Source organism: Gadus morhua, chromosome 15 (genome assembly GCF_902167405.1).
Source record: "Gadus morhua chromosome 15, gadMor3.0, whole genome shotgun sequence".
Taxonomy (NCBI): Eukaryota; Metazoa; Chordata; class Actinopteri; order Gadiformes; family Gadidae; genus Gadus; species Gadus morhua.
In genome coordinates this window covers 27,802,693-27,827,939 of record NC_044062.1, presented here as the reverse complement: position 1 = coordinate 27,827,939, position 25,247 = coordinate 27,802,693, and the positions used below count along the sequence as shown (strand labels likewise).

General features: G+C 44.0%; 1 protein-coding gene across 8 annotated transcripts in view; it reads left to right on the top strand.

Annotated features, from left to right (window-relative positions):
* abch1 (ATP-binding cassette, sub-family H, member 1) overlaps positions 1 to 25,247 on the top strand; it is a 44,938-nt gene that overhangs the window by 17,213 nt on the left and 2,478 nt on the right. For 4 of the 8 annotated variants that reach the window (XR_003979656.1, XR_003979661.1, XR_003979660.1 and 1 more), the window contains 13 exons: positions 438 to 534; positions 1,240 to 1,408; positions 2,609 to 2,709; positions 3,394 to 3,467; positions 4,056 to 4,105; positions 5,084 to 5,140; positions 5,849 to 5,919; positions 6,199 to 6,287; positions 7,389 to 7,492; positions 8,135 to 8,294; positions 8,645 to 8,749; positions 9,521 to 9,680; positions 24,375 to 24,972. Coding sequence is in view for 1 of the 8 variants with exons in the window: in XM_030379228.1 (XP_030235088.1) it covers positions 438 to 534; positions 1,240 to 1,408; positions 2,609 to 2,709; positions 3,394 to 3,467; positions 4,056 to 4,105; positions 5,084 to 5,140; positions 5,849 to 5,919; positions 6,199 to 6,287; positions 7,389 to 7,492; positions 8,135 to 8,294; positions 8,645 to 8,749; positions 9,521 to 9,627 (1,184 nt within the window). In the remaining 7 variants the exon portion in view is untranslated. Of the gene's footprint in view, positions 1 to 437; positions 535 to 1,239; positions 1,409 to 2,608; positions 2,710 to 3,393; positions 3,468 to 4,055; positions 4,106 to 5,083; positions 5,141 to 5,848; positions 5,920 to 6,198; positions 6,288 to 7,388; positions 7,493 to 8,134; positions 8,295 to 8,644; positions 8,750 to 9,520; positions 10,494 to 23,883; positions 24,973 to 25,247 lie in introns of those variants that run through there. The other 4 variants (XR_003979658.1, XR_003979657.1, XR_003979659.1 and 1 more) reach the window with 4 other exon arrangements.

The following is a 25,247-nucleotide window of genomic DNA, read 5'->3' as shown; positions in this document are numbered from 1 at the left end:
TAAGTAAATGTTCATATTGAATTGTTGTTAAAGAATATACATTTTTGCCATTAACCATTCTTAATGGTCAATTCCTTTTTCCCAGGACAAACGCCCGGTTGAAATATAATATAGATAATCCCACAGGCTGAAATGGAGAGTTGGGAAGGTCTCATTTTGAAAATGAAATGACAAAATAAATTGTCGACTTAGAATGTTTTAGGCCTGTTAAATGCAGTCCATTTAACCTGGGGGCTTTACAGGATGTTTATGGTTAAGATGGAGGTGAGCCTTAAGGCACAGCTCCTCCCATCATCCCCTACTTTGGGTTGTGACTGACCTTATGAGCCTTCAGATATAAGTGGCCCCTCTCGCAGTTGGTGGTGTTCTTGAAGATTTCTGAAGTGTAGCTAAAAATGTGCTTTAAGTTGTGTGTGTGCATGTGTGTGTATGTGTAGTGGATTGGAAGGTACGAGCCAGGCATGTGCTTCCCAAGTGGAGGAACATCTCAGCGCTGATGATAAAGACCCTGATACGGATGAAGAGGATGCCTGGGTGAGTTCATGTTGGAGGGTCGTTGCAGTACATTTCAATGTCAAACTTTATTTGGCGGAGCCTTTGTATTCTCTGTCTGTCTCTGTCTGTCTCTTTCTGTCTCGGTCTGTCTCTGTTTGTTGGCTGATAGATGACCTAGCCATCTATCAGCTATTAGGGAGCAAAATGTGCTGGGAAGTATCTGTTCCAGTAGACACATGCCCTTGTGTTGATGATTTGAGACCTCTACCGGCTCATATCTGAACAATGCACACATCTCTTCCCTGAATTATCAGGGAATTCATCTTGCCTGCAAAGCACAGCTGGCTGAAATGAAACACTTCTCAATGGTGGAGAAACATAGGGAGCAGAGAGAGGTTTTTTGGGTTATATGTTTTGAAACTCTTATGCTTTATCTTTCTCTCTTCACCAATATCAGTTAAAAACACACCCTCCTACACATTCCATCGCAATTTATTGAAATGTTGCAAGATACAGCAATGAGAGCTGCTAAACGCTCTGGATATAATCGGTGTGAACTGGTGGCCAACTGCCCAGTTTCACCGTGTAAGGAGGCATGTTTAACAAAAATCTAGGCTCTTTTGCATGAGCCTTGCTTGATGAGCCTATTCTTGCTCAACATCAGTGGAGGCAAACATCTATTGAACTACTATCCCATAGTAATTCAAATGGATTACAATGTCTTTTTTTGTATTTATCCTCAAGGTCGTTGTGCTTCCAGTTCTTACTGCCGGTCATCCAGATCTCCCTTATGTGTGTGTGCATTGGAGGAGACCCCAAGGGCGTCCGGGTGGCTGTGGTGAACAACGAGACATCCTCCTCTGGCTACAGCCAGCTGCTGCTGGGCTTCCTAGACAACTCCAGTATAGAGCAGGTAGTTGTTCCACTGAATAAAAATGAATGTCTCATCAACGTCATCTACATCTTCTCATGGGGCATTCATGAGTCACAATATTTGACTCACAAAATCACAATGAGGGGATATCTTTAATTTCATCAAAAAGAAAGTGTTTGGTTGACCCCATATTAATGCTATTATGCTCCTACCTGTAGTTCCACACATTTATTTGCGAATCCCTTGCTGAATCTTCTAAAAGAACCAAAGTGCATTGATTTATCATTCAGTTAAAAGGAGATTCTGTCCTCTATGCTTTGGGTGAATTTAAGAGCGGTTGTGCCTGCTTATTGCATTGCATATGAAAATCTGTATAATTTCACAGTACACTAGATGGTACTGTATATATTATGGTTATACACAAAAGGAATACTCCACGTTGTCTTCTACAGTCTTATTCTATCTTTAGCCATAAATAACTGACATTATTTAGGGAGACTCCTGTTACAGACCTTCAACAGGGCTTGAACATTGTGAAGTCACATCGAAATGATTTATTCATACTTTGGAAGCATAGGAATATAGAAATGTTATCGGTAGTAATGGTGTTTGGTCATTGTTTAGTAATTTGTAAAGTAGTAATCAGTGTTGTTACGATTGAACGGGGGCAACCCAAGCGCAGACGGATACAACAGAGGTTGAATCAAACCAGAGGTTTATTGTAGGGAGGATGTGAGCGGTATGGAATAAACAGGAGGTGGACAGGCAAGGTGGACAGGTATTTAGAAATGCAAAATTCCCTTATGCCGAGACTGGTTATCTACCAATGTGGTTGAAACAACAATCTGGCGATCAGTGAGTGAATGGAGTTCAAGTAGAAATAATGACCGGAGATGGATGGCAGGTGTGCAAGACGAACAGGTGTAAAGGGCACACTTTGCCCAGGAGGGAGAGACAGAGCAGTGCACCTGCTGGTTAAGCCATGGCTGTCACAGTTGTTGCTACACACAACACCAATGATAGCATCTAAATACATGGATGAGAAGATATCCATTAGTATTGAGATGAGACTTTAATGACAGTTGTATGGCAGAATATACTTTACTGTTATAAGATCGGACAAGGTTTAATTAGTGTCATATATAAAAAAATAGGTGTGTGTGTTTGTGTTTTATCTGAGCTCAAAGCTGATCAGTTTCAATGGAGAACAGGACTCTTAACCATGACTCTGAACCCCAGGTACCGCTGAGCCACGCAGACGCCTTCACTGGGATCTACAACGGAGAGTACTGGGGGGTCCTCGGCTTCGGACAGAACTTCTCCAGCTACATGACTAGCAGGTGAGAGAAATGTTCTTTACCACAGAGACTATGGAGCTACGTAATTATTCACATAAGAGCCTGCTAGGACAGCATCGTGTTCGGGGTTGCCCAACCTATTGGGAAATGAAGTAGGGATGATGAATTAAAGATCATATGATTGATCATTACTCAAATGACATTCGATTCAAATTGTGTCATGGCTCTTTAAATCTAAATGCATGGACTTGCCTTTCCTCAACTAATCTCGACTTGCTTTGCTTGGTGGACTTATTTTGTAACCATTCCTCAACCCATCTATTATATGTATTGTATTTATTGTAGGAATCTTATATGGTCTATCTATTGTATTTATTGTATAAATTATACACTGCTATCTATTGTATCTGTTGTATGCATTCTATATATTCTGTCTATCTATAAAATGTATGCAATTATATCTATTGTATCAGAACAGAGAATGCTGAAACATCTGTAAATTCCTATATACTACATAGCTCTTTGTCAGAAACCTATACAAAGCTAATTAGAATATGTTTTCTGCTCATTAAGGAGCTTTCTCTACAATGCACTACTAGTAGACTGCAGGTATTGGCAGTAATGGGGATGTCAGCTTATACCTTTGGCTGGTACAGACACCATAAAGCTCACCTGGAACCAGAGGTTCTTGTTGTAATGCTTGTGTCTCACCTTCTGATTGGCCAGGGCTCTCAAACCGCAAACCGTTTCTAAAGATGTGGTCGATGGAGGCTCAGTACACGTCTGGCTGGACCTGACAAGTAAGTTTGGATCTCTGGGAGAAAGATCTCCTAGCCTTGACACATTTCAAAATGTTTCCATTTTATTAAAATCTATGTTTAGAAGTGTATCCTGCTAGCTCTAGAGCAGTAAACAGCCGGGAAACAACTCCGATTGTTTCAATTATTTGATCAAAGTCAGCCATCTTCTTCCCAGGGAAATGCCAAAAACAATCCTTCATACCGGGCATAATCCTGTTTTTATTGGGAGTGTGCGCATTGATGAGGGGCTGGGGAGGGCTGAGCGAGAGCCCCTTGGTTGGGAGAAACTCTACATGAAATACGATTTTACCAAGTTTAAATAGTGAAGAATAGAAGTGTAAGGGAAACACCATTGATCACAGATGGGTCCGTTCTCTAGGGCAGGGATACATTTTGTTAACTGAAAAATGACCTGTCTATGTGTGGTACACACTGAATTAGCTTGGTGGCTGGCATGAGCCACTGGTCAAGTTAGTAAGAGCGATATGGACATATCATGTTTATAAAAGAGCTCTCTACCTGGTGTACTACATGTATGAGCTAATAATGTAATATTCATGAGATTGGTGTTTCTATTTCTATCTTTAGATCGACAAATTGCTCTGATGCTCCAGAAGAAAGTCTTCCAGGCCTTTCAGGTACTAAACCCTTACGTCTGGGTTTTTCTGAATGAAAAAATTATAACCGAGATGAAGGAATGAAGTTGCAGTTATGTCTCATATAAGCAAATGTCCGCATAGAAATTACTTGAAACAATGCAAACAAATTAGCATCGGTTTTGAAAACCTCTGTGTTGAAGACCAGAATTGCTATCTGCATTTTACCTACAATTTATATAAATAACATTTTATTCATACCTTTCTTTTACGTGGCCAAACACACATCTGTTTAGTGCTATTGACCAAATTACTGTGGATCAACATCAACCCATTGTTTCAACTGGAATTCAATCACTATGAGATTAAAAAAGAGATTGTTTGGGGTGGAGAGATCTAGGAAGGGGGGGGGGCTTGTTTCCCCATGGTTACGATCCATGGCGACTTTCTGACCCTTGCGCGAGAAGCTTAACCCTCTCAACGACATCGAAATAAACCACTGCTCAGACGGTGCTTCACCATCCACACACACTGCTGCGTTACACTACACGTCCCGCACACCATCTGCTTTATATACAAGTGTCTGGGAAGCTGAACTTTGTATCGTATGCCACAAACAAGCCCTAACAGAGCTCCACACACCCAAACACGCCACCAGTGTAACTCGGACGGAAATGGGCATGACGGAAAAGGCACTCAGACGTCAGGAAAAGAACCCAACCTGCTTGGAACGTTCTCAAACTATTGGCCAAATCTATACTGGCCAAATCACAGGATTTAGCACTTGTTTTATCTAAATTAAGGGAGCAATTGAGTAACAGTGATAAAATGTATTATTATGCATTTTTGTTTTTACTATTTTTAAGATAATATAGGACATATTACATGTTCAAGAAATAGCCAAAGAACCCAAGACCCAATACAGTTTTTGGTTCGGTTGCTCTTTAATGCTCAACGTGACATTTAAACACTGCTTATTTACCTGAACCATGGTAAAAGATATGTTCCCTTTATCTACAGGAATTTGTAGATTATAAACTGGACAGCAAGGCCTACATGGTGGCTCTGCCTATTAAGGTAATATTGTCTATTTTCTAGAGCTGTCAAGCGATTAAAATATTTAATCGTGATTAATCGCATTAATGTCATAGTTAACTATTATTAATCGTGATTAATCGCAAATTCTTTTTCTATGCTACATATCCCTTGATTTTTTTGTCCCATAATTCTTCTCATTTTAATTCTCTTTATTCATGATGAAGTGCATCGGCTTGCCTTGTGCAAATGTTTTTCTATTGATAACAACATTGGCATATACTGATCAAAACAGGACGATACAAAAAAAGAGCCTATAGTGCAAATAAACAACTGCTTTGAACAAATGTCATTTGAACATAGCAGTCAGGCTACTGCTTCTTTGTTTTGAGCCAAAAAAAAAAAAAAATAGTTTTTATTTTTTTTAATAAAATAATTACGTTAATCGCACGATAAAATTGTTAACGCCGTTAAATTTGGTTTGCGTTAACGCCGTTAATAACGCGTTTAACTGACAGCTCTACTATTTTCATTGAACTAAAGTAAGAATTTTGTCTATGTCGCATTCAAATAACTGCATCGGAAAGATACATATTATTGCAAATGAATGCTCAATCCCTCTTGAAGTCAAGCAGTAAAACATTGAACGTTGTATTCTATATCTAATGCTCCTCTTTGCCCCGGCGTACTGATAGTACTGCATAGAGAAATGTACAGAGGTAGCCAATGTCCACTTTCTGTATCGATCAGATAGAAGAGCCGATCTATGGAAGCCTCAACACTGACTTCACCACCTTCATCACTCCGGGAGCCGTGCTCAGGTCTGTGCGAGTGAAAATTGTGTCTCGCCTCGAAAAAAATTACCTGATCACGCCCTCGCACACGCTTCACGTGCGGATTGTCGCACGTATGCAAGGACGTGATGAGATCATTTTGCAGTTTATTGTGCGCAGTTCACGCACACTGATGAACTGGGATAAACCAACCATAAAGGCCTTTATGACGCTGTTACATGGTGTTACAAAAATTATTAGAAAAGTGAACAATTTCTTAAAAAAGAATTGCTTACAATCGTTTTGTTTATGTCTGTTGGTGTTCAGTATCACCTTCTACCTGGCGGTGGGGCTCACCGCGCTCTCCTTTGTCCTGGAGAGGAAGGAGGGTCTGCTGGACAGGTGCTGGGTGGCAGGTAATGGAACAGGGATCTTAGGATGGACTATGCTGCTAGCAGTACAGGTAACGCAGTAGAACACTTAGGAGGGACAATGCCCCCCTAGGGGGAGTAGTACAGGTACTGCCGTAGAAAAGGAGGGAAAATGCTTCCCCCTAGGGGAGAAGTAGACACCGGTGTGTAAAGAACAATGTATTTTGCTATTCATTCATCAACATTATGCTTACTTTTAGTTTACTGGTTAATAATGACTTACCCACTCTCATTGAGGGAACTTTCATCTTTCCTGGTTTCAGTTTAATGTCCCTAATCTCATTTCCAAACAAAGAAACATTTATTAATAATTGAAATTCACTATTGTCTTATAGCACAATTGTTAAATATGGTGGATGAGGTGAGTCACCAGGAGGGTCAGTCTGTATGGCAGGGAAAGCCTTGGCTCATTGTTCCTGACCACACGCCTGACTGACGTGAAGACCTCCATGTCCAGTCGACAGGAAACTAAATGTACTTTGACAATATTGATACTATGCTACATGTCACAATAAAGACAGTTGTAGATTTCAGCGGTGTCAAGGACATGTGTTGCTACCGTAGTGTGCTGCTATCCAATTTGAAGATTTGAAGACAATTCAAAGGCAGACCCTTCATTTAAAATGATATGTAAAGGATGTGGGACTAATTGAGGCCAATGTTTGTGAATGTCAGGCTTATGATTAGCACTATTGGTAAATTGATGTGAGGTCATTCCTACAATTGTAGATATCTCACATTAATAACAACCAGCTATGAATCATGTGTGCATCTATAAAATGAATGGCAAACATTTGTTTTCCCATCTTTGACTGCAAACTTAACAACAGTAAAACAAAGCTAATTTAAAAGGATGGATTGGTTGACCGGGGACTTTAATTAAAAAAATATTGAATTAGCATTGGGATATATCCTTGTTTATCATGACCTCATGAGCCTTTCAGATTCAGGGTTGTGAGATTCCTTGTATAGAGAATAAATCCTATTACCCGCCTTGTCCATCTGTTATGTAGGTTTTCCTACACAACAGAAACATATAATTTTTTTTTGTCTGACTGTTTGTTTCTCCACCTATTTCTCTGTCAGGTGTGAGCTCTTTAGAGACGATGTTGGCCCATCTTCTGTCTCAGCTGTTTGTGATCAGTGTCCAGATCCTTCTCATGCTGCTATTCGTCCTCTTGGTTTTCAAGGTAATACAAACACACAAAACACTTGCACCGCTCTCAATCCGCTTCATTAGGAGTCAAAATCATCATATAACAAAACCAGAAGACACCCCAGTAGGAGCACAGGGCCCTGGGTGTCCCTGGATTAGAGCCATTCTGGAGTGGGTGATGTCATGCTTTTCGACTTTTCCCTTTGCTTTAGACTGTTATATGATGTATGGACACATGTTTTACGTCTGCTAAGCTAGAAATATCTAAATCCGAGCCAGGGGGAGTATTCGCGCCCATAGAGAACGCTCCTCATAAAGTGTGTGAAACGGCTAGTTTGCGCTTGTGAGTGTGACGTCAGACTGTGCAGTGGGCGGTGCTGAAGTGCAGAAGTTCCGCCTCCCGTCACCCGCAATGTTTACGTTCGACGAATCGCAACAGAGTGGGCGTGCTGACCAGCTACTTGGGAGGCGGGACCTTAGAGCAACATGCAAAACAGAATGTTTTTCAAAGAAGCTGAAATTGGTTTTCCAGAAATGAAAAGTGTGACAATATTAGGGGGTATATATAACATGCATGCATGTAACCCTATTCTAGTAGTACTCCCAAATGCAATTATTAACCCTAGAAAAGCCTCTTCAAGTGCTATCTTCTCCTTCCCGGTCTGTGCGGCTCCAGATCCCTAACGAGGGCTCTCTGATGCTGGTGGTGGCCCTCATCGTGCTGCAGGGCGTTACTGGCATCGCCTTCGGCCTGGTCATCTCCGCCGCCATCGACGACGAGCAGAGTGCCAACCAGGCGGCCTTAGGCGTCTTCTACCCCAACCTGGTGATCAGCGGTACGTTACCAGCACGCTGTGGTACTCATGTTTCAGTCGCGCACACTCAGATCAAGTCAGACTTTCTTTGAATTGACCAGATCCTGTTCATATAGTATTTGATCTGTGCATTCATATTGCACTTACTGCCAGTTGTCCCTTGTGATCGTTCAAGCTGTATTTTGATATGGCTTTGCATGTAGGTCTTAGAGTTTACGCTTTCGTATGTAAACTCACAGAAGTGTTTATTTTCTGCTTCTTGCTTTTCAACCAAACACAAGCATTGTTTGGTCCTGGTGAATTGTGTGTCTAATGCTGGGCTTAGGGGTGATCTTGCCTGTAGAATGTCTAATGGTTCCTCCCTGTGTTAGGGGTGATCTGGCCTGTGGAGTGTATCCCCTACCCTCTGCGCTACCTCAGCCTGGCGCTGCCTCAGACCTACGCCTCAGAAGCACTGCGCTGCATCATGTATAGAGGTAACCATCACAACGCACAGTGTACGACCCACGCATTACACAACATATGCCTGTTTTACACAACACAGTGTACGACCCACACAGTACAAAACACATGCCTGTTGTACACAACACACAATGTACAACTCACACAGTACACAACACATGCCTGTTGTAGACAACACGCAGTACACAACCCACACAGTACACAACACACACAGACACACATACACAGGTTACACACTCTTACGGAACCATCACATGGTCGGAGATGGTACCAAATAACATGGAGGCTGAAGACAATGGGCTGCGTTGAAAACAATGAATCTATTTAAACATTGCTTTAGACACATGGCGGGATGGTTATTAAATCAACAAAAGAAAATAGAACAAACAGCATCGTTTGATAGAGGCAATTGGTCTACAGATCAAATACGCTACCAAACACATAAGGTAGCATATTTTGATAGGGGAGCATGATTCGATAGACTCTGTTCTGCTAATGTATGCTCCCTTGTCACAGTACTATCGTTAGTCTAGAAGGACATATCGTACCACTACGGTGAGAAGAGAGTGATACGATGGTACGTCCTGGTGAAAAGGATTGACTAGGTCGCTACCTAGAGTGCTGAACTGCTGCAAATGATGGTTGCGGCATGAATAATTCCAACATACAAAATCCTAATCAAGGAAACCACTAATCTATATTAATTCTATGTATTGTATCATTCATATTCGTATTGTGGACCCCTATAACACCCACATTTTTATGCATCTCCATTCTTGCAATAGGTTGGGGCCTAGGTCACATGATGGTGTGGCGCGGTTTTGCGGTCACGTTGGGATGGAACACCTTTTTCCTCCTTCTGGCCACCATCATCCTCAAGCTCAGGACGTGACAACCCAGCCTTCAGGGCAGCCTGGACGGAGGGCATCGATGTTAGCCTGTCTGGTAAGGACAGGGTGGGGGTTATAGAGTGGCCCAATGACCATCATTTTCCGAAACAAGCTTGAACCAACACACAATTGCACAAGCATGCACGTATATTTCCTCTTTTTATTCCACATATCTTTTCATATGAGTGAATTCACAATTTCATTGTATTATAGTTGAGAAGTTACATTGCATACTTCACAGAATACGAATTGAACAATTGACATGGACAGAAAGTCGGACAGAATGTCACTTGTTTGTTTGGCACTATTTAATCCCCCCAGAATGCACTGCGCCTAAACTCAGGGCAAGGGACAATATTGTTTACTCTAGAGCAGATATTATCCAACCTTAACCTAGTAATAAATACAAGTGCACCTTTAGTCTTACACAGAAAGGGACAATTTATATGGATGTATCAGTGGTGTGATATCAGATTATATTCAGTATTGTAAGGCATGGTTTTGGCAACATAGTTAGAGCAAAACAGTTATGGGTCAAAAGAAGAAAATAGAATGACCAACAAGGTGTATATTCCAGCTTATCCTCCCAAATAGATACAAATGTCTCTCTTGCCACCTGTTTATTGTGTTCAGACCTTCTCTATGGTGGCTGCATCTTGTACAAGGTACCACTCTGTTCATTCTTTTGAACTGATTCATGATTCAAGAGGTTGCAGGTATCAAAATACAACACAACACACGTTGTGTTGTATTCGATGCCTGAAATCTCAACATGCTAAATGCTACCCTTGTGATTTGGTGCCACATTGTGGCAACAAATTAAATGAATTGCCTCACCATGGTTAACATGAATAAAAAATACAGAATATTCAAACTCTCATGGTTAGAACAACACACACAAAGGGATTTTAAAGTGGCACGACACCCAGAACAAATGCAAGGGCTTACATCAGTGGGACAAAGTTTGAAATAGATTAGCTAACAGGGGCCAAGCACAACACAACCATATAGCTTATTTACACCTGCAGTCCCTGTGCAGGAAGATATTAAAACAATGCAGAACAATAAAAAACAATACAATACAAACTATTACAAATAACACAATAGGTACAATGTGCTCAATCACCATTGTGTTACCTCGGTTGGTGATGGATAGACTTAACAAACATTAATTAACGTGTTTGTTGTCTCTTCTGTACACTTTTATAATGCAATCACTGTGCCATCATGAAGTATTAACTTTGTAATATCAGCCATTTTTGTCTCCTTCAGCCATGTTTTGAAAGGGATTTGTGAATGCCTAAGAAAGTTGCTTCATCTCATGCACTGATCCTGCTTACTCTAATAATTAACATATGCTATTGCTTATCATTTTCCAGAATTGAGGAATTGTGTTGTTCTTAGAATTAATTTATTTGGGATTGTTCTGTATGATTTCATTTGAGGGCTGAAGGTGATTATGTTTCAAGCAACGTCATCTGAAGTTTGAGGACACAATCATCTGAAGAGTATTTACTGTTGATATGGTGTGACTCTAGCCTGGCTCCGCCCGCCTAAGTACTTCCGCTCAATTTGAATTTCCCTTCAGCACTAGGTCTGGACCTGCTGTATGTAATTTGGTTTTCTGGCGCCGCCTCAGCGGGGGACTCTCTAAATCGACGCCACTTCGACCTGGGCGGGACTTTACGTCCTACGTCACTCGCTATGGGTTTGCATGTGTGCGCGTAGCCGTTTGTCTCAGGTATGGCAAGCCATCCCTGCCAGAAAACGGCATCATTTAGACGCGTATCACCTTCATTACGCCGTAAAAAACGCAGTAAAATGTAGAAAAATGCCGTAAAATACTGAGCATACTAGAGCATACTATTATTAGCATACTAGAGAGACGCCGTATTTTACGGCGTTGTGATGCGCAAAAAAGCGCCGCTTTTTACGCCGCAATTAAGCCTTTCAAGAGCGCGCGTAAAAAGCGCCGTTTTGAACATCAAACCGCGCGTAAAATACGGCGCTTTTGTGCACATCACAACGCCGTAAAGTACGGCGTCTCTCTAGTATGCTAATAATCTCTGCCCTTCTTTTCTCTCAGCCAATGCATTTGAAGTGTTTGCGCCCAATCGCTGAACAAGACAAGCAGACCAAATCAGTTTAGCACAGATCTGCTTTGAGGAGTTCTCCTCTCATTTGTTGTTAGTTGTAGCGTCATATCGATATATATTAGTAAATCCAGTTCCTACAGTGTGGTCACCGTGGCCGTGGCCCAATCGATAGAGACGCTTGCTCTGTAGGCAAGAGGTTGTTTAAAAATAAATAATAATAATACATATAAAGACGTTTCAAACGTTCCATCGAGTCTCTCGCATTCTACAATGGGCAGCTTTATTGTTTCCCATGGGAGCTGGCGAAACTAGGGCCCCGTCCACACGAAGCCGAAACGGGCGAAACCGTTACGGTTTCGATCTATCCGGTTTCGAAGTATCTCCGTAAAGACGAAGCCAAGCGAAACCGGGTAGACCTGTAGAAACGCTGTAGTACACAAGCCAGGCCCATAAGGGGCGCTGCTTCTGCTACAGAAATACAGAAGGAAAATAAATAAGAAAAGAGGCGAGCATGCGCATAAAGGGTGAGACTCCGCGGGCTTAACAGTCATTGGCTAGAGGATCGAAGGGGGGGGGCGATGACGTCATGGTTTGCGGTTTCAGTCGGTTTCAGGCGTCCACACGAATCCAAAACGAAACCGGGTAGATTTGAAACCACCTCCGAGGGTGGTTTCAGAAGTTTGCGGTTTCGGTCAGCGGATTCGCCGGCTTCGTGTGGACGGAAGGCCGAACCGTACAAGACCTTTGCGGTTTCGCCATGAAATCGGCTTCGTGTGGACGGGGCCTAGATTTCTTCTTCGAAGGTTGTTCTCCACACAGAACCTCCTCACCATCATAACGGAGTACTTCGGGGCACCAGAATGCTTTAGAGCGGTAATGATCACGTCGTGTCTTTCCAGTGTCAAATAGTTCACAAATAAAATCACCATAAGGTTCAAGTGCGGCCATAACTAAGGCTAAATATAATTAGACAGTCTATTGCTGGTTTAGGTGGTTGGCTCTTTTTTCTTCGCTGCATTCTGCCTTCTGGTGTAGCCTCTAACTATAAATGTATCTATTTTTGTAGGCCCTATTTGTTTCTCTGTTTCGGGTTTCAAAAACCAACACACAAACACAAAATCAAATGCCGTTTATTTGTTTATTCCTTTTGCCCTTTTTCAGTTTCAAAACCAAATCAGAAAAAAAAAAAAAAAATCCTGTTAATTGTTTTTTCTGATTTAGTTATAAATCGGAATATTCAAAGAACGAACCATACACGGATTCTCCTACCTCATCACCTTGCTGACACACACAATGTGTGGCAGTAAAGTGACAGGATCATTCCATAGACAAAAATCTTTCCATTTAACTAATTTAATTTAGGAGGATAGTCATTGAACAGATGTAAGTTAACCAAGTATTCTCATTATAGCCTAGTTATATCCTAGTTTTGCATATTTATACATTGCATCCTATTTTCATATTTCATGTGGCATCTGTATTTTTATGTAGGCTACAGCATCTGTATTTTAAATGTAGCTTATATCTTCTTTTTACATTTTACCTTTTGCTGAGGTGGGCGCTGTATTAGCCTACTGTATAGGCTGTCTGTATTTGTGTAAGAGTTGTTTGTGTTGCGTAACCTGCTGGATTATGAAAGTTAGTTTGGGGTAAATAAAGTGTCTGTCTGTCTGTCTGTCTGTCTGGGGGAAAATGCCGTGAAAAATGTACGCACGGTGCGTTCAGGATTAGGACTGATATTATGTCGGCATAGGCCTAATCAATCGGGTTTTAATATTTGAAGCATTCATATCAGTTTATTCTTTTCGTAGGCTACTCTGCTGTTGGCCTTGATGGGGAGATATTTTTTTGCTTCCATGCACAAATAATTGAATCCAACAACATTCCTGCATCTCCAGAGCCCATTTAAGCACCGTGTCAGACTCAGTAGACTGTTACAAGCCTCTGAACGTTGTTAGAGCATGGCTCCCCAGTTCATCAGTGTCTCTCTCTATGGCTCCCTCTCACTCCTTTCCACTGTGTATTTATATCGATTGAACAAGAGAGGATGTTACGATAACTCTGCGAAAATAAAGGCTCCATGGCTGTAATAATTTAAATATAATTAACTTATAAAGCGTGTAACAAGACACCTAGATGATCTGGCTGGCTCACTAAAAAGGCACTGAATTTGGAACTTAAAACACAGGAGGTCTGGCTTGCGGACTAAAAAGCATTGCGATCATAAAAGCGGGACAATCTGACAAAAGCACAAATCTGACAATAATGGATTAGATCCGACAACCTCATCCCTACATAGCAAGCGCCTCTATCGATTGGACCACGGTTATCACAACGTTGAAACTGCATTTACTAATATATATATCTATATGAATATGACGCTACAACTAACGCCAAATGAGAGGAGATCTGTGTTGATCTGATTTGGGATGCTTGTCTTGTTCAGCGATTGGGCGCAAACACTTCAAACGCATTGTCTGAGAGAAAAGAAGGGCGGAGATATTAGCATACTAGAGAAACGCCGTATTTTACGGCGTTGTGATGTGCACAAAAGCGCCGTATTTTACGCGCAGTTTGATGTTCAAAGCGACGCTCTTTACGCGCGCTCTTGAAAGGCTCAATTGCGGCGTAAAATGCAGCGTTTTTTTGCGCATGACGTCGTATTTTACGGCGTTTTTCTACATTTTACGGCGTTTTTTACGGCGTAATGAAGGTGATACACGTCTAAATGATGCCGTTTTCTGGCGGGGATGGCTTGCCATACTCAGGGATCTGTGCACGAACTCCCTTGCACTACATATTACGAGCGTCAGTGTCGTACGCGATGGAGGGTGGGTGACATTCCTACAGTCTGTGATGATAGGCTATATTTCTACAAATGACTTACTATTACTAGCGATTAACATGACGAAACAACACGAACTAAGCTAACATTAGACTATAGCCATAACAGATAACGCCATACCAGCTAACCCTAACTATTTCTATTAAACTCTGAACCATTTTGCAACAGGCAACTGTTTGTTGGTGCGTCTTATTGCTTCCCACGTCTGCGTCTGCGTCTGCATCTTTCCCACTCCTGGCTAATAGTTTCAGCTTTTGTACTGTATATCAGAAATGATCACCCTGTACCACACTGCTGACTTGTTGATGTTTTGTGAGCACTCACGCATTTCTCTAGGTATCTTAAGTTTCCTACTGGAGTCATCAAAACGTTGGACTTTGTTATTGTAAGAAATATTGTGTTGCAAAAACACTTTGTGTCTTACCCTTTGTCACGACACAGAACGGGAATCAATAGCAGATCAAAAAGGGTTTATTTCCATACAGTCCAGCGGGCAAATCAGATTCCAGGTACAGGCAGGGTTCGTAAACGGGCAGGCAGGCAGACAGATACTGACGAACAGCTTCAGGCAAGAGATCCAAAAACTGATAGGCAGAAGGCTTAGTCCAAACAGGCAGGGTTCAAAACCGGGAAGAACAGAAACTATAGTCTCTCTTTAAAGAGCCTCACGCTAGTCGCACTCACGTGGCAGTCGGGTAGCAAACAGTACCTAACGTGACGATCTGACAAAGTGAGCAGAAAGGGCAGCGTTTAAATACTCCACCAATCAATGCAAAATGAGGTACAGGTGGACAGAGAAAATGGAGGGCACAAACAAAAGGCAGGAAGTCGCCCAAATAAGGACATGGGTGTCACCCCGGACACATGACCAACACATGGCTCCAAACATAAACAAAGTCCCGAACTATCACACTCCAACAGGTAGGGGGAGACAAAAACAACAGTTCATGCGAGGATCCTGACAGTACCCCCTCCTCTACCAACGCCTCCTGGCGTTGACCGAGGTAGGAGCGGGATGCTGACGGTGAAAGTCCTTGATGAGCGAGGGGTCAACAATGTTCCGGGCAGGGACCCAGCTCCTCTCCTCGGGGCCGTAGCCCTCCCAGTCCACCAGGTACTGGTGGCCCCGACCCCGACGGCGGACGTCGAGCAGGCGGCGAACTGTGTAAACCTCAGACCCATCAACGAGCCTGGGGGGTGGTGGGGGTTTGGGGCCGGAGTTGGAACCCGGACGGCAACACCGGAGGGGCTTGACACGGGACACATGGAAGGTGGGGTGGATGCGGCGGAGGGCAGGAGGGAGGTTCAAGCGAACCGCAGAGGGGTTGACCACCTGGGAGATGGTGTAGGGGCCGATGAAGCGTGGATTCAATTTTGGGGAAGTCACCTTCAGAGGAAGGTCACGCGTGGAAAGCCACACCCGCTGACCCTGGGAGTAGTGGGGAGCTTTGATGCGGCGACGGTCAGCCTGACTCTTCATTCTGGTCTGTGAGCGAAGAATGGCGGCCCGGGTCCGCCTCCACGTTCTGCGACAGCGTCGGATGAATGTCAGTGCTGAGGGAACCCCAACCTCCTCCTCCTGGGTCGGGAACAATGGAGGCTGGTAGCCGAGGCAGCACTGGAACGGAGACAGACCAGTAGACGCAGATGGCAAGGAGTTCATGGAGTACTCCACCCATGGCAGCTGAAGACTCCAGGCTGTAGGGTCCTGTGACGTCAGGCACCGCAACGCTGTCTCCATCTGCTGGTTGGCTCGCTCCGACTGGCCATTTGACTGGGGATGAAAGCCTGAGGACAGACTGACCTTCGCACCGAGAAGGTTGCAAAAAGCACGCCAAAAATTAGAGGTGAACTGGGGACCTCTGTCTGAGACCACATCCACTGGGAGCCCGTGTAGCCTGAAGACATGCTGCACGAGTAAGTCCGCTGTCTCCTTGGCAGAGGGTAACTTGGGTAAGGGGACCAAGTGCACAGACTTGGAAAAGCGATCAACGACAGTGAGGATTGTAGTGTTACCGTGAGAAGGTGGCAAACCAGTGACAAAGTCCAGGGCAATGTGGGACCAGGGTCTCCTGGGTACTGGTTGTAGAAAGCCAGCAGGTGGAAGGTTTGATGGTTTATTCTGGGCACATACAGAACAGGCTTCCACAAACTCACGCACACTCCGCTCCATAGCAGGCCACCAGAAGCGTCGCTTGATTAACGCAGTGGTACGTCTGACGTCCGGATGACAGGCCAGCTTGGATGAGTGACCCCATTGCAGGACCTGGGAGCGGACGGATTGTGGTACGAAAAGACAGTTAGGAGGGCAAGTGCTGGGGCCGGACTCACCAGACAGGGCTGTGCGGACAATGGTCTCAATATCCCATCTAGCAGCTCCTATGAGGCACTGTGGGGACAGGACGGTGCTAGGTGCAGGAGCAGGATCCGAATCTGGGAACTGACGAGACAGGGCATCCGGTTTACCATTCTTGGATCCTGGTCGGAAGGACAGACAAAAGTCAAAACGGGTGAAAAACAGGGACCAACGAGAATGCCTGGGATTTAAGCGTTTAGCCGAACGTAGATACTCCAGATTCTTATGATCCGTCCAAACTAAAAATGGCTCCTTAGCTCCCTCCAGCCAATGACGCCACTCCTCTAGGGCCAATTTTACTGCCAACAGCTCTCTGTCGCCAATGTCATAATTGCGCTCAGTGGGAGTGAGTTTGTGGGAGTAGAATGCACAGGGGTGGACCTTCTGATCTGCCCCAGACTTCTGAGAAAGAATAGCCCCCACCCCAACATCTGAGGCATCCACCTCAACGATAAACTGACGGTCAGGGTCGGGTTGGCTCAAGATCGGGGCCGATGTGAAACGACTCTTCAGGTCGTTGAACGCCGCCTCGGCAGCTGGTGACCAAGTGAACTTCACCCTGGAGGAGGTTAGAGCGGTTAGGGGAGCAGCCAGAGAAACGTAGTTGCGGATGAACCGCCGGTAGAAGTTAGCAAATCCCAGGAATCTTTGTAGTTCCCGCCTAGATGTTGGACGTTCCCAGTCGGTGACTGCTTTTACCTTCGGGCCATCCATCTGGACCCCTCCAGCTGTGATGACATACCCCAGGAAGGAAACAGTCTCTTTGTGAAATTCACATTTCTCCGCTTTAACGAACAGTTGGTTCTCCAAAAGGCGCTGCAGGACACTACGGACATGTTGGGAGTGCTGGGAAACCGACGGAGAAAAAATCAAAATGTCATCTATGTAAACAAAAACAAACTTGTTAAGCATATCCCTCAGGACATCATTAATCATACCCTGGAACACAGCTGGGCAGTTGGTGAGACCAAAAAGCATGACTAAATACTCATAGTGACCTGAAGGAGTATTAAATGCAGTCTTCCATTCATCCCCCTCCCTTACTCGGACCAGATGGTAAGCACTGCGGAGATCCAACTTGGTGAAAATCTTGGCCCCCCGCAACAACTCAAAAGCTGAGGACATCAAAGGCAGAGGGTAGCGGTTCTTCACAGTGATGTTGTTTAGGCCCCTATAGTCTATACAAGGACGCAGGGTGCCGTCCTTCTTCCCTACGAAGAAAAACCCGGCACCAGCAGGCGAGGAAGAGGGGCGGATAATACCGGCAGCTAGTGACTCACAGATGTATTTGTTCATAGCTGCGGTTTCGGGAGAAGACAAGGAATAGAGACGGCCCCTAGGAGGTGACGTACAAGGTAGAAGCTCGATGGCCAGGTCATAGGGTCGGTGCGGTGGCAGGGAGGTTGCACGGGCTTTACTGAACACAGCCTTGAGATCCAGGTACTCAGGTGGTACTTCAGACAGATCCATGGAATCATCTGTGGCTGGTGAGACTGCAGGCGGGGGGGTAAGGGCACTCTTAAGGCAGTTATTCAGACAGAATGTGCCCCAGCCTAGGATGGTTTTATTAGCCCAATCAATGTGTGGATTGTGCTTTACCAGCCAGGGCCGGCCGAGGACGATGGGAGCAGTTGGTGAGTCTAACATATGGAACACTAGGTCCTCTTGATGATTGCCAGAAATGAGTAGACTCACCGGGGGCGTGACATGGGTTATCTGGGAGAACCTTGCTCCGGTTAGTGCTCTTGCCTCCAGAGGGGACTTCAGCTGGGCTGGGACGAGGTGTAGCTCAGAGACCAGGGAGGTGTCCATGAAATTGCCATCCGCTCCCGAGTCAATAAGTGCAGACACGAGGTGGGAATGAGCTCCTGTAATGAGCGTGGCAGGGACAAGGGTACGGGTGGTAGCAGAGGGATGAAGAGGAGTGACGCTCACCAGTAATCCCCCTTCTACGGGTGACCGTTGCCTTTTGCCGGGCATTGGGCGGAGTAATGACCCGGTTTACCACAATACATGCACGAATTGGTGTCCCTTCTTCTCTGTCTCTCGGCTGGGGACAGATGGGTACGGTCCACTTGCATGGGCTCTGGTAGGCTGGGGTAAGCTAGCGCAGGCAGGAACGGGAGAGGGGCCTCCGAGGCGGGTGACCTCGGAGGAGGGCGGAACTCTCGCTCCCCGGCGCGCTGCTTCAGGCGTTTGTCCACCCGGATGGCAAGCTCAACGAGGTCATCAAAGGTGGAAGGCAGCTCACGGGTGGCGACCTCATCCTTGATGGCCTCAGAGAGTCCATAGAGGAAGGCATCATACTGGGCATCTGAATTCCATCCACTGGTGGCGGCGAGGGTGCGGAAGTCTATTGCATAGTCAGAAGCAGACCTCTTGCCTTGACGGATCTGCAACATCACTCGGGCGGCCTCTCTCCCGTGCACCGAGCGATCAAAGACCTTCTTCATCTCATCTATGAATGCCTGATAGCTGAGACAGGCTGGGGAGTTGGAGTCCCAAACCGCAGTTCCCCACTCTCTTGCACGGCCAGCCAAGAGGGTAATGACATAAGCAACCCGGGACTGATCCGACGGAAAGGTGGCGGGCTGCAGCTGGAACACCAGCGAACATTATGAAAGGAACGATCTGCAGGTTCCAGGTTCCCCGGCATAAAGTGCAGGAGCTGGCAGACGGGGGGGGTCGGGCGGTGTCGCCAGTTGAGGCTGGGGTGGCCGCACCAGGGCCAGTTGGACCTGCTGCAGCTGGGCCGCCAAGTCTGTGATGCTGGTTGCGATGGTCCCCAGGGAATCTTCAACTGTCTGAAGCTGGGCTTGATGTTGACCGAGAAGCGCTCCTTGCCTCTCCAGCACAGCTTTCACCTGATCCAGATCTGCTGATTCCATCTTGGTCAGATCGTACTGTCACGACACAGAACGGGAATCAATAGCAGATCAAAAAGGGTTTATTTCCATACAGTCCAGCGGGCAAATCAGATTCCAGGTACAGGCAGGGTTCGTAAACGGGCAGGCAGGCAGACAGATACTGACGAACAGCTTCAGGCAAGAGATCCAAAAACTGATAGGCAGAAGGCTTAGTCCAAACAGGCAGGGTTCAAAACCGGGAAGAACAGAAACTATAGTCTCTCTTTAAAGAGCCTCACACTAGTCGCACTCACGTGGCAGTCGGGTAGCAAACAGTACCTAACGTGACGATCTGACAAAGTGAGCAGAAAGGGCAGCGTTTAAATACTCCACCAATCAATGCAAAATGAGGTACAGGTGGACAGAGAAAATGGAGGGCACAAACAAAAGGCAGGAAGTCGCCCAAATAAGGACATGGGTGTCACCCCGGACACATGACCAATACATGGCTCCAAACATAAACAAAGTCCCGAACTATCACACTCCAACAGGTAGGGGGAGACAAAAACAACAGTTCATGCGAGGATCCTGACACCCTTAGCGTTACCCTAACCTTAACCCCAGTAACATTTCTATATCATAAACTACAAGTTACGCAAGCTGGCATGCAAACATCCAGTCCAATATGAAAGAAAAAAGCTAGCTTCATTAAGGAATCAAACCCCTTATCCCCGCATTAATGAGTTGTTCTCTGACCACTAACCCATCAGGTCTTCGTACGTGCGATTCAAGAGTTAACCACTTGACAATCTTTAAACTTCGGTTGCCTAGAAATTGTAAAGACATGTGATGTGTGTACATTGTGCGAGTATCCGTCACTTGCGATGTGTGTGCAGTCCAAAATGAAAGAAAAGACCTTGCATCATATGGAGGTCGATTTGTGTCTTTATTATGCAATCAAAAATAATAGGTTTGAGAGCAAAACTTTCCACACTGCAATCAAAAAATAGGTTGGAGAGCAAAACCTTCCACACTGCAATCAAAAAATAGATTTGAGAGCAAAACTATCGACACTGCAATCAAAAAATGTTTTATTGCAAGATAAATTAATTTGATAAAAAAAATATTAATGGGATCCAAAAGTTTTGTTTGCAAACCCAAAAGTTTTGTTTGCAAATCCAAAAGTTTTGTTTGCGAATCCAAAAGTTTTGTTTGCGAATCAAAAAGCTTTGTTTGCGAATCCTAAAGTTTTGCTTGCGAATCCAAAAGCTTTGCTTGCTGTTGAGCTGAATCTCGAGGGCGGGACTATACGCCGAAAGATGTAAGACGCGTCTCTATTGGCCAGTCTCGATCGGAGTGACAGCTTGGCAATATCCACAGTTAGTAACGAGAGAGGGAGTTCTATTTCATGTAGGCTACGCCGTCTAGGCTTCGCCTTATGGGCTTGTCCTGTGCGCGCGCTTGCGCGCCCTGAAAATCCCGTAGGCCTCCCTGTCAGCCGACAAGGAGACCATGGCAGAGGAGAGCAGGGCGATGTTGTTGACCGCCGCCGCGGATTGAGAGGCACAAACGAACACTAGTGATGGGCAAATGAAGCTTTTATGAAGCATCGAACCAGTTGAGCCAAATGTTTCGAAAATGGGTTCATTACTCGAAGCTTCAGTGACAGTGACCTCTGCTGGCGAAGTTCGAGGCTGCAGTGGATTCAACGTATCCCTGCTTTGAAAACGATTTGACGCACAAACACACAAACCCAAATACTTAATAGCATGATCTTTTCACGAATAAAGATTGATCTAAATACAGATGTCTAAATTGTTCTTAAAGGGATATGCCTAGCCTTCTGTCCAGATAGGCTAACTGATGTAGGCTAGGATATAATTGAAACAGCATATAAAAACTTTCCCCCCAGTAATGGGATTCGAACCCGAGTCCTCCGCTCCACAGTCAGTGTGTTACCCCCTAAACTACTCTAATCGATACCTTGAGTTGATCTACTACATACATACCGTACTATGCACAACTCCCGTAAACGATTGTACCATCGATTGTGTTTTTTTTTTTCATTGAATAATTAGGCGGTGACCAGCTGGCTTCGGACAAGGTTGGTTGGGTGTGCTTGAGTAACTCTAGGGGGTGATTATGTGGGATGGGGTCAGACACTCAAAGATTTGTATTGAGGTAGGCTGCCTTATGGATTGAGTCGGTTTTTTTTTTTTCTCCACCGAGCCGCGGACCAGTCAAGTGATTCATTCCGGCAACGAACCAGTTGCTTCGGACGTCACATGTCACGTGTTTTTTTTTGCTCTGAAGCAAGCTTCGAAGCAGTGCTTCTTGGGAGTTGGTTTGAAGCACGTATCGAAGCTTCAGTGTCACACTGCCATCACTAACGAACACCCTGTCCGTCAGGCCGACAATCTGCTTCTGGAGGCGGTCGGGGGGCAGCGGCTTTTCGGATGTTGCCAAGCTGTCACTCCGATCGAGACTGGCCAATAGAGACGTGTCTTACATCTTTCGGCGTAGGTCCCGCCCACGAGATTCAGCTCAACAGCAAGCAAAGCTTTTGGATTCGCAAGCAAAACTTTAGGATTCGCAAACAAAGCTTTTTGATTTGCAAACAAAACTTTTGGATTCGCAAACAAAACTTTTGGATTCGCAAACAAAACTTTTGGATTTGCAAACAAAACTTTTGGGTTTGCAAACAAAACTTTTGGATTCCCATTAATATTTTTTTTATCACATTAATTTATCTTGCAATAAAACATTTTTTGATTGCAGTGTCGATAGTTTTGCTCTCAAATCTATTTTTTGATTGCAGTGTGGAAAGTTTTGCTATCAAACCTATTATTTTTGATTGCATAATAAAGACACAAATCTACCTCCATAGCATCACTAGGGAATCGAACCCCCAATCATCAGTTGGTCGTTGGTAACTGTAAACAAAGAGATCGCATTTTGTTTAACTGCTAACTAACAAACGGGTTTATGCGTTCACTGAACAAAGATTATGGAAATAAAAGACTGAGAATCAGAACCGTTATTACCAACCCATAGACACTAAAGCCAAAACCTTTCTCACATGCACACCCATCGCGAGTGACGGCTATGCGCACACATGCACGCCCATAGCGAGTGACGTAGGACGTAAAGTCCCGCCCAGGTCGAAGTGGCGTCGATTTAGAGAGTCCCCCTCAGCGGCGCCCGATCAGCGAACAGAGGGCGTGTCTGAGAACAATGACGATAAAGTTGTGCGCCAGTTTTAGTTGTTGTTGTAGGTCGGTAGTTGATTTACAATGTGCAATTTTTCCCTGATAAATTAAATTCAACGAACAAAACCTGCAGCTGTCGTTGACGGACATTTTCGTGCAGACGCGCAAGGCGTTTGGTTTGTGTACGACCTGCGCGTGATTCCCGGCGCATGACATACGTCACAACCAAACGTTAGCGATTGGTTATGGCAGATCCAGAGTGGCACTGGGCAGATCCAATCATTTTAAACTTCAACAGACACCCGCCTTCAAGTGAGTTAACGTTTGTCAATTGATTAGGTCCAGACTCTCTGTACAAATGAAATGAAATGAAGGGAAGTACGAGAGTCTGGTAGAACCAGGCTAGTGTGACCCCTGTGCTGAAGTCTTTTGGTGCTGACACCTATCTATATATATCTATATCTATATCTATATATATATATATATATATATATATATATATATATATATATATATATATATATATATATATATCTTTATATATAAATATATGTTGTATAAACAGTATATATATATTTATAAAATCTGTATTACATGGGTGCAGCTAGCTCTGGCGGGACACTCTAGTCATGTGCCCCTATCAGCTGACAGCTAACGCTGTCAAATGAAACGCACGCCCACTGATAGGCGGTCAATTGAAGACCTTCCATCTCAAACACAGTCTGCAAAGTTAACCACCACCCATCTTTCACTTGCTTGTTCTGCTCTGTATCACATACTACCTCCACAATGGGTTGAGATATCTGATGTACACCATGGGGGATGTATCGCGCTCCTTGTAGTCATGTTTGCATGCAGTTGGTATTCAGTATCTGACATCTGTATGTCATGTTTTAAATCCTACAGCAGGGAGCACCAGAAAAGGATGGAACCATACCGATAAAACTAAAGTGTGTTACCATTTCATGCAATAAATGGTTAAATCTATGAAACGAGTGATTCCTGAAAGAAATTGCTGTATGACGTTATTTTAGTTATTGTATAGCTTTACATTTTTCCAAACTGACAAGTTATGAGCACACATGTTTATTTTTTGTATGTTTTAACGTGCAATCCCTAATATGGAGAGAGTCTACGAAACAAATCATGTTATGATTCAGATAATATACATAATAGTTGTGAAGGGATGTATAACACATTGATGTGCTATTTTTCCAAATTGCATGTATAGCACATTGATGTGCTATACATAATTCAGTGATTGATCACTGCATTATTATTGAATACTGCATATTTGAATGCTTGTTCCGAGTGGTGACTTCATTCAGCCCTAAAGAGACGAAACATGGCCGGTGTGTCTGAAATTAACTATCATGTCCATATGTGTCCTTGTTTAGGTTAACCATTACCTTGTGGCTGCCCCAATCAGAGAGCTGCATACCATTCAGCCAATGGCAGTGGGTGGTGAGCAAACTAAAAACATTAAATACAATTATTTGCAGTGACTCAGCAATTAAATCAAATTACAAGCCTATTAGAAAAATATTGACCCGGTTGCACCCATCTTTTAGTCACAAATTAAAATGTACAAATTCTTGAAGTATACCATATTTTATGCCATTACCACACACTTTTGCCAGCATATAATATAAATAGGCTACGTCATTCCGTAAATCTTTGTTGGAATTGTTACAATTTGCAGATAAAAAAGACCTTCGAAAAACGTGTTGTAGAACATAATGTGGGTTTACTGTCATAAAGTGCCAGAAAGTTGATAATATAATTGACTCTTATCAGTCAGCATTTTACTGTCATTGTTATTTTTATTCTCTCAATTTTTCGCTAGTTTGCCTTTGTTGTCTTATTAGTTCCACCCAAGTTATTAAGTGGATTTTGAGAATCTGTTTTTTTTCTTGTGTGTTGTCGTGTATTAAAGGTGTAAAGATTTAAAGGTAAAATATGTAATATTTCTGCATTAAAATATCAAAAAACGTCTAGAATCACTCTGTTATATATATTTGGGAGTTTTTCATTATCCCAGTGGTTTCCAACAATGTTCAAACTGTCGTGGATAAAACCCACCGCCTAAGATGTGTGTACATTAGTGGTGTCGTTGGGGTTGGTCCTTGATTAGGATTGTGCATATTATAATTAGTCATGCCGCAACCATCATTGGCAGAGGTCGGGAAGGCCTAGGGTTGAATGATCAAGGCTTTATTGTAACCGCAGAGAGTAACATCACCTGACTTGGTTTGCAAAGAACTCGCGAA